Genomic DNA, 15425 nt, shown 5'->3' on the forward strand with positions numbered 1-15425 from the left:
AACAGGGCCTTTTTGAACTTCCACACAAACAAACCATTAATGAGCTGGCGGAAAAACCCCAGAGACTTCTACACTTGGACACTACAGTAGCCCCCTTCTACACTACAGTGCATTCGACTTGGGCCTGGAAACTCTAGTCCACCGCCTGCAAAAAAGAAACCTTTTCACCCTGCAGAAAGAAAAGCCAAGTCTAGCCACAACGGTCCGGACGGCGTAAGTTTGGGGTTTGTAGATGAAGTCTGATGACGGAGAAGAAGGCCCTCTTTGATATGGGCACGGGGTCGGTCTGCTGACTGGGTGGGGGGTGAGGGAAGGTTAAGAATCGGATATGTTTGTTTAAAATGGAGCCCCGGGGCACGACACGGGAGAAAACCACTGCTGCCCTTTGGGGAATTATGAAGGACCAGGCTTGTTGCTAGCTTACCTCGCTACCTATCGTAATAATTGAGGGTCAACTTTCAACTTCTTTCAAAGGCAAATGTCATAACGATGACAGCATGTTGCTAGAATCGACTGGTCGGCCGCTCGGTCACATCCAGTGTAATTCACTTTGAAAGGGCCGAGCCAGAGTTTGAGGCTTGAATCTGGCGTTGAGCTGGGATTTCTGACAGTCAAGTTGATGTACAAGTGATGTATTGCGCTTTCAGACTAATACTTGAATATCTATCAAACATTCACACCACAAAAACTGCAATTACTTTTGAAGCAACTATGCGAGATGCTGGAGAAGAGTCGTCCGAGGTGATTCATGTTCTGTTGTCTTCCTCCCTTCTAGATCTTTCTACGATGGAGGAGCGGTTGCAGAAGCGCTACTACATCAAGCTGACAGAGTTCGTGGCGGACATGACCAAAGTCTTCGACAACTGCCGTTACTACAACCCCAGCGACTCGCCGTTCTACCAGAGCGCCGAGGTCCTTGAGAACTTCTTCGTCCAGAAGCTCAAAGGGTTCAAAGCCAGCAGGTAAGACCTCGTCAGTCAACTCTGACCTTTTGAACTCTGAGCTCATTCCACCCTTTTCACTTTAGAGCTGTCCAATCCATTCTCAATGTCCTTAGCATCCCATCTCCTGTCTTTTGCACGTAGTTTTGCATCTATACCTCCTCCCCTCCGCCTGCATTGTGTGTTTGTGTGCTTATGGTCATGTGCTTCCACCTGCATGTGTTTATGTCATCCATTCTCTCTCCCTCTCTTACAGATTGTGATGTCATAAGTCTGGCCTTGTAGTTGGAATCTGAGCTGGGTGCCGGGGTCACTCTAAAAAAAAAAACATTAGGCTATCCTGGACCTTGCTGTTTTTATGTCTTTAAAAACAGCATCAAACTATTTGTAAGAAAGTATATTTACAGTATAAACCACCGTAGGTGTGTTTTTTTGTATTTTTTAGAAGGAAAGACACTTTAAAAACATTTCTCCATTTTGATAATGGCAGCCATGTTGGTCACAAACAGCAATCAAGGGAAACATCTGTTAGGTTTTTTTACATTCATTTCAAAGACGACAGATATTCGATGGAAGTTGAGTTCATTTCTGTTTATCTCAATCTGGTGATGTGTGAGGCACAATATCAAGTATCGAAAAGGTTAGTTCACAACATGGTTGTGATTAGATTTTGCTAAAATGTTAAGTCATTTCTCACATGTAATGTTGTATTCAACTCAGTTCCACATGTGCAGATGACCTATCATTTAATTGAATGGAGTACATTTATTGTGTAGATGAAGTACAAAGATTGTATCTCCTCTTAGCTGGCCATTTTTAAAAGATTAACAACATTTATCAGTTAGTCTTTTATCTGAATTATTAATGTATAATGTTATTGTTTTATGTGCATATTATATCCTTTTGTGAAGGAGTATTGTATGTTCAAAAAGAAAAATAATGATAAGATATAGGTCATAGTTTTTTGTGTAGCTTTGCAGTTCATTTCTGGTGAACTCGACTGTCCCATGTTTTACATGGTATGTTTTCACTGTATATACAAGCCATATAGAACATTAAACGAACATTACACCAACATGGCTGCTCTCTCTGCTCAAACGTCTGACCCCACTGGCATCCAATAACTGTTTTTGTATTCCCTTGTGCATATTTTGTGATTTGTCAAGCTTTTAATAAAAAAAAACCACGTCAATCGATCACATCAACTGTTTCCCCTTCTCTCTGCGTTCTGTAGGTCTCATAACAACAAACTGCAGTCTACAGCATCTTAGAATACACAGTCGGCACTCCTTCTAAAGCTTACTGTCAAAATGGCTGCCAATGTGGTTCCTCCTGAACACTCGTACTCCAATGGGGAAGCCAGGCTACTTCTTACGTGTCCACACACATACCACCACACCTGTCGGACTTGGGAGTGGGAGTTACACCCCCGTTGAAAACCAGCACACACTCCTCGAAGATCGTAGCCGACGCGTGCTTCAGGCCGAACGGCCTTGTTCCCAAACCGTATGAGCCCTCGCCACTCCTCAACCACCTCTAAGGCCGTGGAAAGAGAAGAGACTGGCAGTGGAAGGTTCCATTATCCAAACCCTTAGTATTCATGATGGGCGATACCACATCCCCAACAGACGGGGGGAGGGAGGCTCAGACTTTCAGTTCACAGCCTGTTTCCTTCCTTCAAAGCACTTCCGATCTGGTGGATGAAATGGAGGGATGGCGGGAGAAAACCCCCCTGAAGTCAATAAGCTAATGGGCAGTTCAAGGGCAGTTCGAAACAAGGCAGCAGTAGACTCTTTTCAAGTTGTTTATTCCGTAACTAATCTCACATCTCTTTTGTATCAGCTATTCTTCCTTCCCTGGGGGTCAACTCCCATTTCAGACTGTGTATGTCCCAAATGTCACCATATTCCCTATATAGTGCACTACTTTTGACCAGAGCCATATGGGCCCTGGTTCAAAAGTAGTGCTCTATAAAGGGAATAGGGTTCCATTTGGGATGACACCCACTGACACTTTCCAGCTGTGTCTGCTTCCTCATCTCGTGATCCCTCATTCGAAATGGGTCTAAATAGCACACACCTGTCTTGCTGCTTGTGTTTGGAATGAGCTGATCCTAGATCATCGTGAACTCACTTGGTGCCACCTTGAAGATGTATGTGCCCTGACCTCCAAACAGGCCATGGAGAGTCCCAAGTTACCATTTCTATGTCATGTCTCACAGTGGAAATGCTATCCTGTTTGTAAAACATTTTTTCTGACGTTGAACTTCTGTTATCCTTTTCTTTGTTACCACCTAAGATGGGAATATTGGTGTATATGAAACAGCCGACAGAGAAAACAAGCTCTATTTCTCGCCATGTAGAGGCTTCTCTAACATTTTTAATTGAAGACATTCATCCGATGAAAACAAGAAAAGCACTCCGAAGTCCTTCCACAGGAAAATAACCGAGGATGGACTTGGAGAATGTGAAAACTGTTAAAGGGCATATTTAACCTAAGTGTACTGACCATCCACACCGCAACCCCCCCCCTCTCTCTCTCTCCCCCAATGGTTTGTCAAGAAGGTTGGATCACATGCATCTCTCAACTCGATAGGCCCCCTATAAAGGATTAAGTCAAATGCTTTTGAGTTTTCCACTGCATCAAGTAAACATGTTGTGGTCTAGAACAGTAAATCAGAAAGTCAAAGTTGAGGAATCTTTATTTTAAATTGGGGTTTGTGTGAAGATTTTTTTTAGGAACTTACATTTTTATCATAATTGGAACTCTTCTAAACTGTAATAATTGTGTCGGCAGTACTGTTTGTTTGGGGGAGAACATTTTTGGAGTTGTCACTGGTGCTCTTAGTTAATATCTCTTAAAGATCAACTTAATAGTAGGGGGGAGCCTTAGGTTTGAAGAGGGGTTGGGGTAAATTTCATTTCAGTTTTGGAAGTGAACTGAAATTTCCATTTTCAATGGGGTTTTAGTTTACTTCCTGAATTGAAATGGGAATAACCGAAACCCTGGTTTGAAGTGCCAACAACTTTTTCGGAGGTGGACTGAGTTGAGAGATGAGGTGACCGAAGCCTGTTTGTTTGTCAGTCCTATTCACAGACCTGTTTGCATTTTAAACCATGCACTCCAGTTTCTATTCTTACATGCATCGTCCACCATTTGTATTTCATATTGTATAATATGGCTGTCAATATACAAATATATTTTAGAGGTTTTTAGAGCATTAGTACTTTTATTTTTGTCCATTTTTAACCAGCAACTAAGCCTACCTGTACATTCAATAGATATTCTCTATCTTTTGTCAAAGTGAACTCTACATTTAGGTAAAATTGCCCTTTATATTAAAAGTGCTGCATATTGTGTGCATATTGATTTAAAACGGGGTGGAAAATGTTGACTCTTCTTGAAGATTTTCTTTTTTAAAGAACCAACCAGTTCTACACATCTCTTAATAACTTCATCACAATATCTGTTTTTATTTATTCATATCGCTGAAAATATGACATTTTTTAGTAAATGTAAGAGGAAAAATACTATGTTTTTAACAGATTGTGGCAACTCTTAAGAGATCCTTTTTTGTACTTGATAGGACATTTCATCCAAGATAATAAAGTCATGTTTTTGACATCGATTGTCCAACGTGCTGTCTTCTTTGGTTTTGTGTTCTTATGTTGTCATTTATTTGTGTTTAAGGGCCAGGAGTTTTGTCCGGACTTGTTCATCCTGTCAGGTCACGTGGTCAGGAACATATAATATAATGAATACTAAGTAGTTTGTACCTTTTTCATCCCTTTCCACGGTGGAGTTGAATTAAGTTGCCTCAGACACTGTTCTAGAGTCAGCTTCCCTGCATTTCCCCCTGTAATGTTTCAGGTATTTAGGTATTTATTAGGATCCCCATTAGCCTCTGAGAAAGCAACAACTACTCTTCCTGGAGTCCACAAAAGGTAAGACATTTGTGGAGGATTAGCTGACCCTAGATCTGTGCCTAGATGCAACTTCTACCCAGTCCAGAGCAGGGGTTGATGCCTGAGGGCAGCACTTATACTTTGGGTACCCCCACACACACATTGTATTTCCCCTGTATAAAGGAGTGTTGAACACAAGTCACCGCTGTCATTAAAGGAAAACACCCCAACATTTCTGGGGGGGTGTTTGTTTCACTAGTTCATTGTTGATATAGTCCCGTGTCATGCATTTTGCGTCATGTGATTCTGCGTTTTTCATCATATGATTACAAAATGCATCATACGGGCCAGATTTCTGGATGTTCAGTTACATATCTTGAAAACTTTATTGCTGACATGCAAAACCTTTTGGGACTATTATCAACAATGGACTAATGACACAAATACCAAGAGAGTTTTCCTTTAACCTTCCCCTCTCACCGAAGACACACACACCCCTCCCTCTCTCTCTTCTTCACGCTCCCCCTTCACTCCAAACCCCTAACTGAATCCAGAGCTTTGCATGGACACCAAATGGACTACAGATGACCACAAGTCCCATCAATTCCTCTCACTGTGGCTTGGGGGCTGGAACTCTCTCTCTCTGTCACACAGGAAGGAACTAGTACAAATTCCCACCTCTTCCCCATCCCAACCCCTTATCCCTATTCCTCTCCATAAGGAATGTTGTCCCACTGTGATGGTAGCCGAGATGCGAGCGAGCTCCCGTTTCCTGCCCGACTGCATCTGTTCTCTCCAGCTCTGTTCCCAGATGGACTTCAAAGCATGGGAACGGCTTGGTTCGAAAATCATTCCCGAGGCCAGACGGAGCCCCTATTACACCCCAATTATGACCCTGTTTTTGGGCACTTAATCGCCAGGGGTTATCATCATGATTGAAACAGTATTTTTAACTATACACTCCAGTTCAAATCTGTGTGCACCATACATAGAGATCCTATAATTCACTAGAGAGGCTGATGTCATAGACCCTCATAATTCCAGAATGTGTTCATTATGGCAGCCATCCTGGTCAGGAATGAATCCAAAAGTGATTATATATGTACTTCTGTGGTGCCATTCAAGAATGTGTGTTTGCAAGGCTTCGGCTGAGTGTTAGCCCCCACCGATAGCACATGAATAAGACCCACAGACCACACCGACACCCAATGAGTAAAAAAACAAATACATGTTTATTAGTTTCATGTAGTATGAGATGAGATATGCGCAGTGCAAACCTTTGGCTTTTCTCTCATTTTAAGTATGTTCATAGTCAAAGATGACAGGCCAGACCAAAGGTCTGTGGCCTGGATGTCTATCTTATCATCCATTCAAAGTTTTCCCTCAGGAATGGAGAGCCCAGGATCTCTCTTTCTCTCCCAGGGTCTCTCTCTTTCTTGATGTATGTACATACAGTGCCTTCAGAAAATATTCACATCCCTTGACTTTTTCCACATTTTGTTGTGTTACAGCCTGAATTTAAAATGGATCAAATTAAGATTTTGTGTCACTGATCTACACACAATACCCCATAATGTAAAAGTGGAATTTTGTTTGTAGAAAAAAAAAATCATAAAAGATGAAAAGCTGAAACGTCTTGAGTCAATAAGTATTCAACCCCTTTGTTATGACAAGCATAAATAAGTTCAGGAATAAAAATGGGTTTTACAAATCACATAAATTGCATGGACTCATTCAGTGTTCAATAATAGTGGTTAACATTCTTTTTTAATGACTACCCGACCTCTGTACCCCACATACAATTATCTGTAAGGTACCTCAATTGAGTAGTGAATTTCAAGCACAGATTAAACCACAAAAACCAGGGAGGTTTTCCAATGTCTCTCAAAGAAGGCCACCGATTGGTAGATGTGTAAAAAATAATACAAAATAAAGCAGATGCTTAATATCCCTTTGAGCATGGTGAAGTTATTCATTAGGTTTTGGATGATGCATCAATACACCCAGTCACTACAAAGATGCAGGCGTCCTTCCTAACTCAGTTGCAAGAGAGGAAGAAAACTGCTCAGGGATTTTACCATGAGGCCAATGGTGACTTTAAAACAGTTACAGAGTTTAATTGTTGTGATATGAGAAAACTGAGGATGGATCAACAACTTTTTGGTGGCTGCATCATTGTATGGGTATGTTTGTCATCAGCAAGGACTCGGGAGTTTTTTAGGACAAAAATAAACAGAGTACAGCTAAGCACAGGCAACATCTTAGAGGAAAACCTGGTACAGTCTACTTTCCAACAGACACTGGGAGACACATTCACCATTCAGCAGGACAATAACCTAAAACACAAGGCCAGTATATACACTGGAGTTGCTTACCAAGACGACATTGAATATTCCTGAGGGGCCTAGTTACAGTTTTGACTTAAATCGGATTGAAAATCTATGGCAAGACTTGAAAATGTCTTTCTAACAATGATCAACAACCAACTTGACAGAGCTTGAAGAATGTTACCAAGAATAATCCAGGTGTGTAAAGCTCTTAGAGACTCACCTACAGACTCACAGCTGTAACCTCTTCCAAATGTGTTTCTAACATGTATTGTCTATGGGGCGGCGAATACTTAGCTAATCAAGATATATTAGTATTTTATTTTTCATAACTTTGTAATAAATATTCACATTTTTTTCCACATTACAGAGTATTTTGTGTTGATCGTTGACCAAAAATGACAATTAAATCCATTTTAATCCCACTTTGTAACACAACAAAGTGAGGAAAAAGTCAAGGGGTGTGAATACTTTCTGAAGGCACTACAACCTTCTTTCTCTTCTTTCTTTTTTGCCTTCCCTTCTCTCCTTCCTCCCTCCTTCCCTCTCTCCTTCCCTCCTCCTCCCTCTCTCCTTCCCTCCTCCTCCCTCCCTCCTCCTTCCCTCCTCCTCCCTCTCTCCTCCTTCCTCCCTCCACCTCTCCTTCTCTCCTCCTCTCTCCCCTTCTCTCTCCCCTCCTCCTCTCCTTCTCTCCTTCCCTCCTCCTCTCCTTCCCTCCTCCTCTCCTTCTCTCCTTCCCTCCTCCTCCCCTTCTCTCTTCCCTCCTCCTCCCTCTCTCCTCCATCTCACCTTCCCTTGGCCACTCTCAAATGTCTCCTTTGAACTTTGTCCGCATCGGTTGTGGGTGTGTGTGTGTGTGCGTGAGCAAATAAGGGTCAAAGGTGGCATTAGCTTTCACCTCACCATCTCCAAAGAGAGCCGGCAAGGAGAGCCGCACTTTTCTGAATCCGTGTGTCCAGGTGTCCTGGGGGGGGGATCAGATTCCCGCGATTAGATTTACAAAAACACCCACTAATACCACCAGGTTCCCTTATGAAGTCTGTTATCGCCGTCGGATGTTTCAACGTGTACACTTCTTTAACATTAGAAAACTAGGTTACGTTTGGTCTCTTTTCTCAACTTATCCCTCCTCTGGGGTTTGTTGTTGTTGATGCTGCTTTTCCAGTCTTACATCCCACCCCCCTCTTCTCTTTCACATACAGTAAAAGTGCATTTCCTGCAATCAAATGACAGGAACAAAACAGTGTGAAGATGCGACCGCTTTTGTTACAGGCATAAATAGGAGATTGCTGATATTGTACATTCAGTCAATAGGAAGTCCTTTAGAGTTTCCTACCAAGTTCGAAAGGCGAAATGTAATTGAACTCTTGCCATTGGAGAAGCACCCGTGTGCAACTAGATCTGAACAGATAGTCTTTCTCATGGATGATTGGGATAACCTGGAACAAGCCAATTGGAGAGATGTGTGTGTTCGCATGAATAGTGGAGCTGGAGTTGGCAGTCTTCCTCCCTCAGGGCAATTATGGGCTTCTTTCACATGCTCGGACAACATCTTCAAATGTGGACATGGGACAACCAAAACATTTTGATGAAAAGCTGTGTTACATCGAATTAGCCAATGAAAATGTCTACCTAAATTATTCCATTGAAACAGAACTCTGGGTTCGCTGGCAGAATATTGAAATCGTAAAAGAAACCAATAAGAGGGATGCACTGATCTGACCGATTCATGTACCAGACATGAAACAAATGATCATTTGAAGTACTACGACATCTTAATAAATGAGTATAGAAGACTTATGAACAAAGAGATATACTAGAGAGCTCATCTTTTACCTTTGTTAAGTGTGCCCTCTATCCAACTAAATGCTCATGCACAATAACAGAGAGCAACAGTGTGAGGAAATGGGGCAACACTTCAAGCAGAGGTTTGAAGACGAGAACCTTTGATATAGACTCCACTTGTGTCTTCTATCAAAGAGGACGCAAAGCTACAAGGCAAAGACTGTACAGACAGACAAGCAAAAACATTACCACTCAACCTGGATTATGACACAGACAAGTGCAGGAGGTCCATGCCGTAAAAAAACAACAACACCTTGGCCTCGTCCATCTACGTCTCGGCTGAAATGCTGTAGGGTTATAGGTCACAGTCACTTCATGTTGACGGCTGCAATGTCTTTTCCACCGCTGCAGGGGGCGATAGTGTGTTTTGGTTTCACCTACACTTGGAGCGGGTAGCCTCCAGGGCTTTCTGGTGTCTCCTCTTGTTGAAGCGCTTAACGTAGTTGTTGCTGCGCAGGAGGCCGTCGCCTGGCTTCAGTTTGCCCCCCAGCAGGGCCAGAAGGTCATTGGGAAGGTGGCGCCTCCGGTGGTAGATCTGGCCCATTACAATGTACCGGCTACCTATAGAATAGCATTGGGGTAAGAGAAGGTGTCAGCGAATTTATTAGCAGTATTTGGTCTCTCTGCTCAACTGGTAGACATGAGTTCAGTACCATTGACTATACTAGCATACCATATAGCATGGAGAAATGTATTGGGAATCGATTAGAAGTAATATGCTAGTGTTGATATCGGAACGTAACCATGGTGGAACCTTGTATCCCTCAAATTCATAACTTGACCGCAAAGCCAGTTCCAATGCTTTTTTTCATTGTTCTCCTCTAAACAGGGACTGATTTAGACCTGGGACACCAGTTGTGTGCTATTAATGATCACATAGAACAGTAAACCAGCAGTACTTCAGACAACCAGGACAGGATTTGAATACTCTTGAATACCTATATGGTCTACTACTGCACCATGTAGGGCAGGAGAGCTACCATCCTGTAGGTTCACTCCAACCCTGCTCCTGGAGAGCTACCATCCTGTTGGTTTTCACTCCAACCCTGCTCCTGGAGAGCTACCATCCTGTTGGTTTTCACTCCAACCCTGCTCCTGGAGAGCTACCATCCTGTTGGTTTTCACTCCAACCCTGCTCCTGGAGAGCTACCATCCTGTTGGTTTTCACTCCAACCCTGCTCCTGGAGAGCTACCATCCTGTTGGTTTTCACTCCAACCCTGCTCCTGGAGAGCTACCATCCTTTTGGTTTTCAATCCAACCCTGCTCCTGGAGAGCTACCATCCTGTTGGTTTTCACTCCAACCCTGCTCCTGGAGAGCTACCATCCTTTTGGTTTTCACTCCAACCCTGCTCCTGGAGAGCTACCATCCTGTTGGTTTTCACTCCAACCCTGCTCCTGGAGAGCTACCATCCTGTAGGTTCACTCCAACCCTGCTACTGGAGAGCTACCATCCTGTAGGTTCACTCCAACCCTGCAGGTTCACTCCAACCCTGCTCCTGGAGAGCTACCATCCTGTAGGTTCACTCCAACCCTGCTCCTGGAGAGCTACCATCCTGTAGGTTCACTCCAACCCTGCTACTGGAGAGCTACCATCCTGTAGGTTCACTCCAACCCTGCAGGTTCACTCCGACCCTGCTCCTGGAGAGCTACCATCCTGTAGGTTCACTCCAACCCTAATATAGCGCACCTGATTATAATAATTAGCTGGTTGATGAACTGAATCAGGTTAGTTATGTAACCTTTATTTAACTAGGCAAGTCAGTTAAGGACGAATTCTTATTTACAATGACGGCCTACCAATGACAGCCTACTGTCGTTCTGCCCCTGTTCAGGGGAAGAACGACAGATTTTTACCTTGGAGATTCTGCAACCTTTTGGTTACATCCCCTACGCTCTAACCACTATCCTACCTGCCGCCCCAATTACCACTGGACTGGAGGGAAGCTCTCCAGGAACAGGGTTGGAGAGCCTTGATTAAGGGGATAGGGTGATAGTTGGGGTGAATTTATTGGTTCCTTAAGTTGACACTTACCTAGTTTGATGTCAGGACAAGGCTTGCTACATTTGTAGGTGTCCAGGACTAGGAGACGCACTTTGAGAAAGAAGCTGTCTGGAGTGACGTAGAGACGGCTCATCTTGTAGAAGCCATCGCTGCTCACCATCAGTGTGATGAGTCTAATCCCCTTACGCACCATGTCTATGTCATGAACGATCCCATTGACGGCTGAAATGTCAAAGGTAAATGGTCAAATTAAAGTGAAGGTCATTGTTTTTAACTCTAAAGTGGATAGTAGCACAGAGCACTCATAGGTACAGATTTAGGATCAGCGAAATTGACCAAAGATCAGCGTTTTGGGGCAACTTCACCCTGCACCATGGTGAGAAGACTCTACATGACCAAAGGGAATGTCTGTCAATCCAGTCTAAACTACAGCATTATTGGCAGGTTGCAAATAGACAACACCAGACATTGTGTCATGTCCTTATTTTGTCCCCTTTTCCTATTCCTTCACTTCACTTCGTCTTTATGGAGAGATGGTCAGGCCATCCATCTCACTCTCATACAATAGTCTAACCATCGTTCACACACACACTCACCAAATTCACTGTAGCAGTAGTGGTCTCTCTCCTCCTTCTCCTTCCTGCACTCACTCATGCAGACGGCCTCGTGAGTGAAGTCAGACTCTGTGAGTCAGGGAGACAAAGAGGAAAGAGAGAGACAGATGAGAAGAAGGAGAGAGTGTGACCGACCGTGCCTTTCCTGCTTGTGTGGAGCCAGACTTCATTCCAGTGTCATTCGAAGGACCAGGGTTGTCATTACAGAACCCAGGCATCGCATACCGCAGGAGGGGGCTCCACGTTCCCCCTCCACCCCGCTCCGGTCTCACCCCTTAATTACTGTATCCTAACTGATCTCACTTAGGCATATTTAGCATTGCTATCATGACCTCTCACCCCCCAAGACTTCACACAAAGGGACATATTCAATCCAGATGTAGGCAGCAACTTCTGGCTGGAGAGGTAATTAGCTAACTATCCCGAAATCTCAGCAGACTCACTGTGACGACTCCCCTTTGTACCATACATAGTGTGGGGGTGCAGTGTCACTTTCCGTACCTCGTTTCAGGATGTCGAAGTGGTAGAGCAGGCTGGAGGAGCGACGGTTGAGGAGCACAGATGAGCGGCTGTTATTCCGGTTGGCGCCGCCAGACTGGTACAGACTGGACTTCCCTCCAGGGCGATTCTCCTCCGGGTCCAGCTTTCTGGTTGGGGGGTCCCTGCGAGGGGAGGTGGCTGGGTGAATGTGGGGGTGGCCCCTGGGTCTGGAGTTGGGGTGACTGTCCGGGTCAATCTGCGGGGGGGTTGTTGAAGTAAGTGTGGGGGTCTCGGTAAGGGTCCACGTTTACTTTTTGTGTGCGGTTGGTAGCAGCGGTAAGTGACGTTTTGGGAAGTGCTAGACTGGCCTCGCCGCGGTTCTTCTCGCTGTTGTGCTCGATCAGTCGGTCATTTTTAGGGCCCTTCTTGCTCTTGTTGTGGGGGCCGGGGCGAGGGTCACTGTGCTTGGGCCAGACCCCAGAGGGAAGGGGGTGGAGGGCGTACTTGGGGTCCCCAGCTTTGCTGCTCTTTTCCAGGGGCTCGTTGATGGTAAGAGAGGGGTCTTTGGCCCCTAGCCTTGTGCTCTGGTTCTGGCCAGGGTCGGGTAAAACACTCTGGCCCTTCTCAGGGGGGGTGCTTATCACGGAGAACAGCTCTGGATAAAGCAGGCAAGGACAGTTACACCCAGCAGTATATTATAAATGTATCATATCAATGGCCCCATATCATACCTCCATCATATAAGGTTCTGAGTACAGTTGACTGCTTCTTAATATAAGCAATAGCTTGAGACTATCAATATTTTTTTTTAACTGTCAGAGCTGAGTAAAAAAAAGCATTCCAGTTCTCTGCCCCTTCCACTTAGAAGAAACTACAAAAGGGCATGAAATTACAAGAGCCTGTCTCCTTGAATGTGTTTAAAGCTAGGGTAACAACTATGGTGAACAATGAAGTGGGGGCTGTCAATGTTCTGACCCCAGGGTGCACCACACCTCCAAAGTAATGCCTGCTCAATCTTTAAACTGTAATGCTTTGTGTTTTATTATGCTGTAAATGTGTGGTGATATTTGGCCAGGTCTCTTGTAGAATAGATATTTCATCTCAATAAGACTAACCTGGTAACATCAAATAAACAATAAAAAGATTGTGGGCACTGAACTAAAGCATGCAAAGTGCACTGCACATATTCTATTCAATTGTGGGGTTTTTTTGTGTCACCATATAATCTAATATATTGATATTACATTGTCATTTATAAAGCCATTTTCATCCAGATCTTAGAAGTATGTATGTATAGTCTTACTGTCAGCACACAAGCCAAACACCCAAAAGTAAAGTAAAACATTCACATGATCAAATCATTGTAGACTCAATGATCAAAATCGACATCATGGGGTGGCAGATTGACAGGAGGTAGCAGTTAAGAGCGTTGGTCCAGTAATTGAAAGATCACTGATTCGAATCCTCGAGCCTACGATGTGAAAAATCTGTTGATGTGCCCTCGAGTAAGGCACGTAACCCTAACTGCTCCGGTAAATCACTCTGGATAAGAGCGTGTGCTAAATTACGTAAATGTCTAGTGGCAGTATGCTTTGTCATTCGAACTAGCTTTAACTGCCTGACACCGATAGTTGTCAGATTAGGAGAATGTCACTCTTTTTGTGAATTCCAACTATATGATATGCATATTTCAGATTATTATATTGTTGCAAAGTAGCATATACAAATATTTAAATAGATATGTCAGAGATTTAATTATAGGCTTATATTCGTGAAATATATATATTTTTAAATATCAATCATAAAATGTACTTTAATTCCAAACATAAATATACATAAAGTCCTGCCATCCAGGAACTCATATCAAGCTGTGTCAAAGGAAGGCGCGATAAATTGCCAAAGACTCCAGCCACTCAAAGCCATAGACTGTTCATTATGCTACCGTTCGGAAAACGGTACCGGAGCATCAGCTCTCAGACCAACAGGCCCCGAGACAGCTTCTGCCCTACGCCAGAAGACTGCTAAATAGCCAGACTGTTAAAAGGTAAATTAAGGATACCCAAACTACCTGCACTGACTGACCCTATGCACACTCGCTAGATGTTATATACACACACCATTAACACACTCACACTACACTGTCACTCCCACACAAAAAACATACACACATGACACACGCGCACATTCACAGACACTTTTAAACTCATAATTTGCTGCTGCTATTCTTTTCCTTATTTTACTCTTATTAATGATCTATCCGGATGCCTAGTCACTTCACCCTGACTTCATGTGCAGACTGTATCTACCTCAAAGACCTCGTACCTCTCTCTGCACATTGATCTGGTAGGTTACTGGTACTCACTGTATATAGCTCCACTCTTGTGTATTTTATTCCTCGTGTTGGGTAATATTTTTTATTATTATTTTTAAACTGAATCATTTGGGAAAGGTTCGTAAGCAAGCATTTAGTCATGTCTATTACTAAAGTTGTATTCGGCGCATGTGATAAATCGACATTTTATTTATTCTTTATTGCACCTCTGGGAAAATGCTTTATAAAATCACCATGTCATCACATTTACAATAGATACAAAAAGGTTTCCAAGTATATTCGTTTTAAAACTTGCTATTTCCTAACGGATCTTCTGATCTACAATAATACTGTCACCATTCTTCACCATTCTTCTCCTTAAAATGTAACATGTAAATGTAATAAGACAGTTGGAAAGCAGCAAGAATTGTTACCCGACTTACCATTGTCCTCCGCGTCAGAAAAACTAAAAGCAAGTACCAGCAGGAGTAGAATAATCACTGTCATCCTGAAAAGTACTATTGGACCAACTTCGAAGTCTGCTGGAGTGTCTCTGAATTCCTGAGGTTTATATGCCTCGAGCCTGGAATGGGAGGCGTGAGGTAAATAGAGTGACATCAGGGACACTTCATTCATGAAGCCATAGAGGTCCTATTAAATTCCAAATTCCATGCATGAAACGCCCTTCGGTCTTTAGTAGGCTACTGTGTGTGAGGGCATTTTTTTTAAAACGTGGCCCATATTTTAGCCTTTAATTCCACTAATTACTGATGATAATGATTATTAGTTTTTACGGATTGTGATAGGCTGTTGCATTTGCCCAGTCATTTAAAAAAAAAGTAACATGGTGTTAAAGTTCACAGTTAGCGATTGTTATGTAAATTACATCTGAAAAGTACCAATGGCCTGGTTTTGGTCCTCAACACAGATGATCCATTATATTGACTTGATACTCTAATACCCGCTCTAACAGTGAAAATAAATGTCTTCAAAAATGGG

The 15425-nt window shown here is 43.2% G+C and overlaps 2 protein-coding genes across 9 annotated transcripts in view; one reads left to right on the forward strand and one right to left on the reverse strand.

Moving 5' to 3' along the window:
* LOC124003267 (nucleosome-remodeling factor subunit BPTF-like) overlaps window positions 1–4567 on the forward strand; it is a 53802-nt gene extending 49235 nt beyond the window's left edge. For 6 of the 7 annotated variants that reach the window (XM_046311370.1, XM_046311365.1, XM_046311369.1 and 3 more), the window contains 2 exons: window positions 776–962; window positions 2176–4567. In XM_046311370.1, the coding sequence (XP_046167326.1) occupies window positions 776–962; window positions 2176–2212 (224 nt within the window). In that variant the 3' untranslated portion in view covers window positions 2213–4567. Of the gene's footprint in view, window positions 1–775; window positions 963–1197; window positions 2141–2175 lie in introns of those variants that run through there. The other variant, XM_046311368.1, reaches the window with a different exon arrangement.
* A 3387-nt stretch (window positions 4568–7954) lies between these two features.
* On the reverse strand, window positions 7955–14993 carry LOC124003270 (UPF0450 protein C17orf58 homolog). 2 transcript variants are annotated; one of them, XM_046311375.1, is made up of 5 exons: window positions 14870–14993; window positions 12137–12770; window positions 11618–11704; window positions 11052–11243; window positions 7955–9579 (listed from the first exon to the last, which is right to left on the reverse strand). In XM_046311375.1, exons 3-5 carry the CDS (start codon window positions 11673–11675, stop codon window positions 9392–9394), a joined length of 438 nt encoding a protein of 145 aa, XP_046167331.1. In that variant the 5' UTR covers window positions 11676–11704; window positions 12137–12770; window positions 14870–14993; the 3' UTR covers window positions 7955–9391. The 2 variants fall into 2 exon arrangements, with proteins under 2 accessions (XP_046167331.1, XP_046167330.1); XM_046311374.1 differs by lacking the exons at window positions 7955–9579; window positions 11052–11243; window positions 11618–11704 and having other exon boundaries at window positions 12143–12770; window positions 14870–14987.
* Window positions 14994–15425: the final 432 nt, after the last annotated feature.

Source organism: Oncorhynchus gorbuscha, linkage group LG18 (genome assembly GCF_021184085.1).
Source record: "Oncorhynchus gorbuscha isolate QuinsamMale2020 ecotype Even-year linkage group LG18, OgorEven_v1.0, whole genome shotgun sequence".
In the NCBI taxonomy this organism is placed as follows: domain Eukaryota; kingdom Metazoa; phylum Chordata; class Actinopteri; order Salmoniformes; family Salmonidae; genus Oncorhynchus; species Oncorhynchus gorbuscha.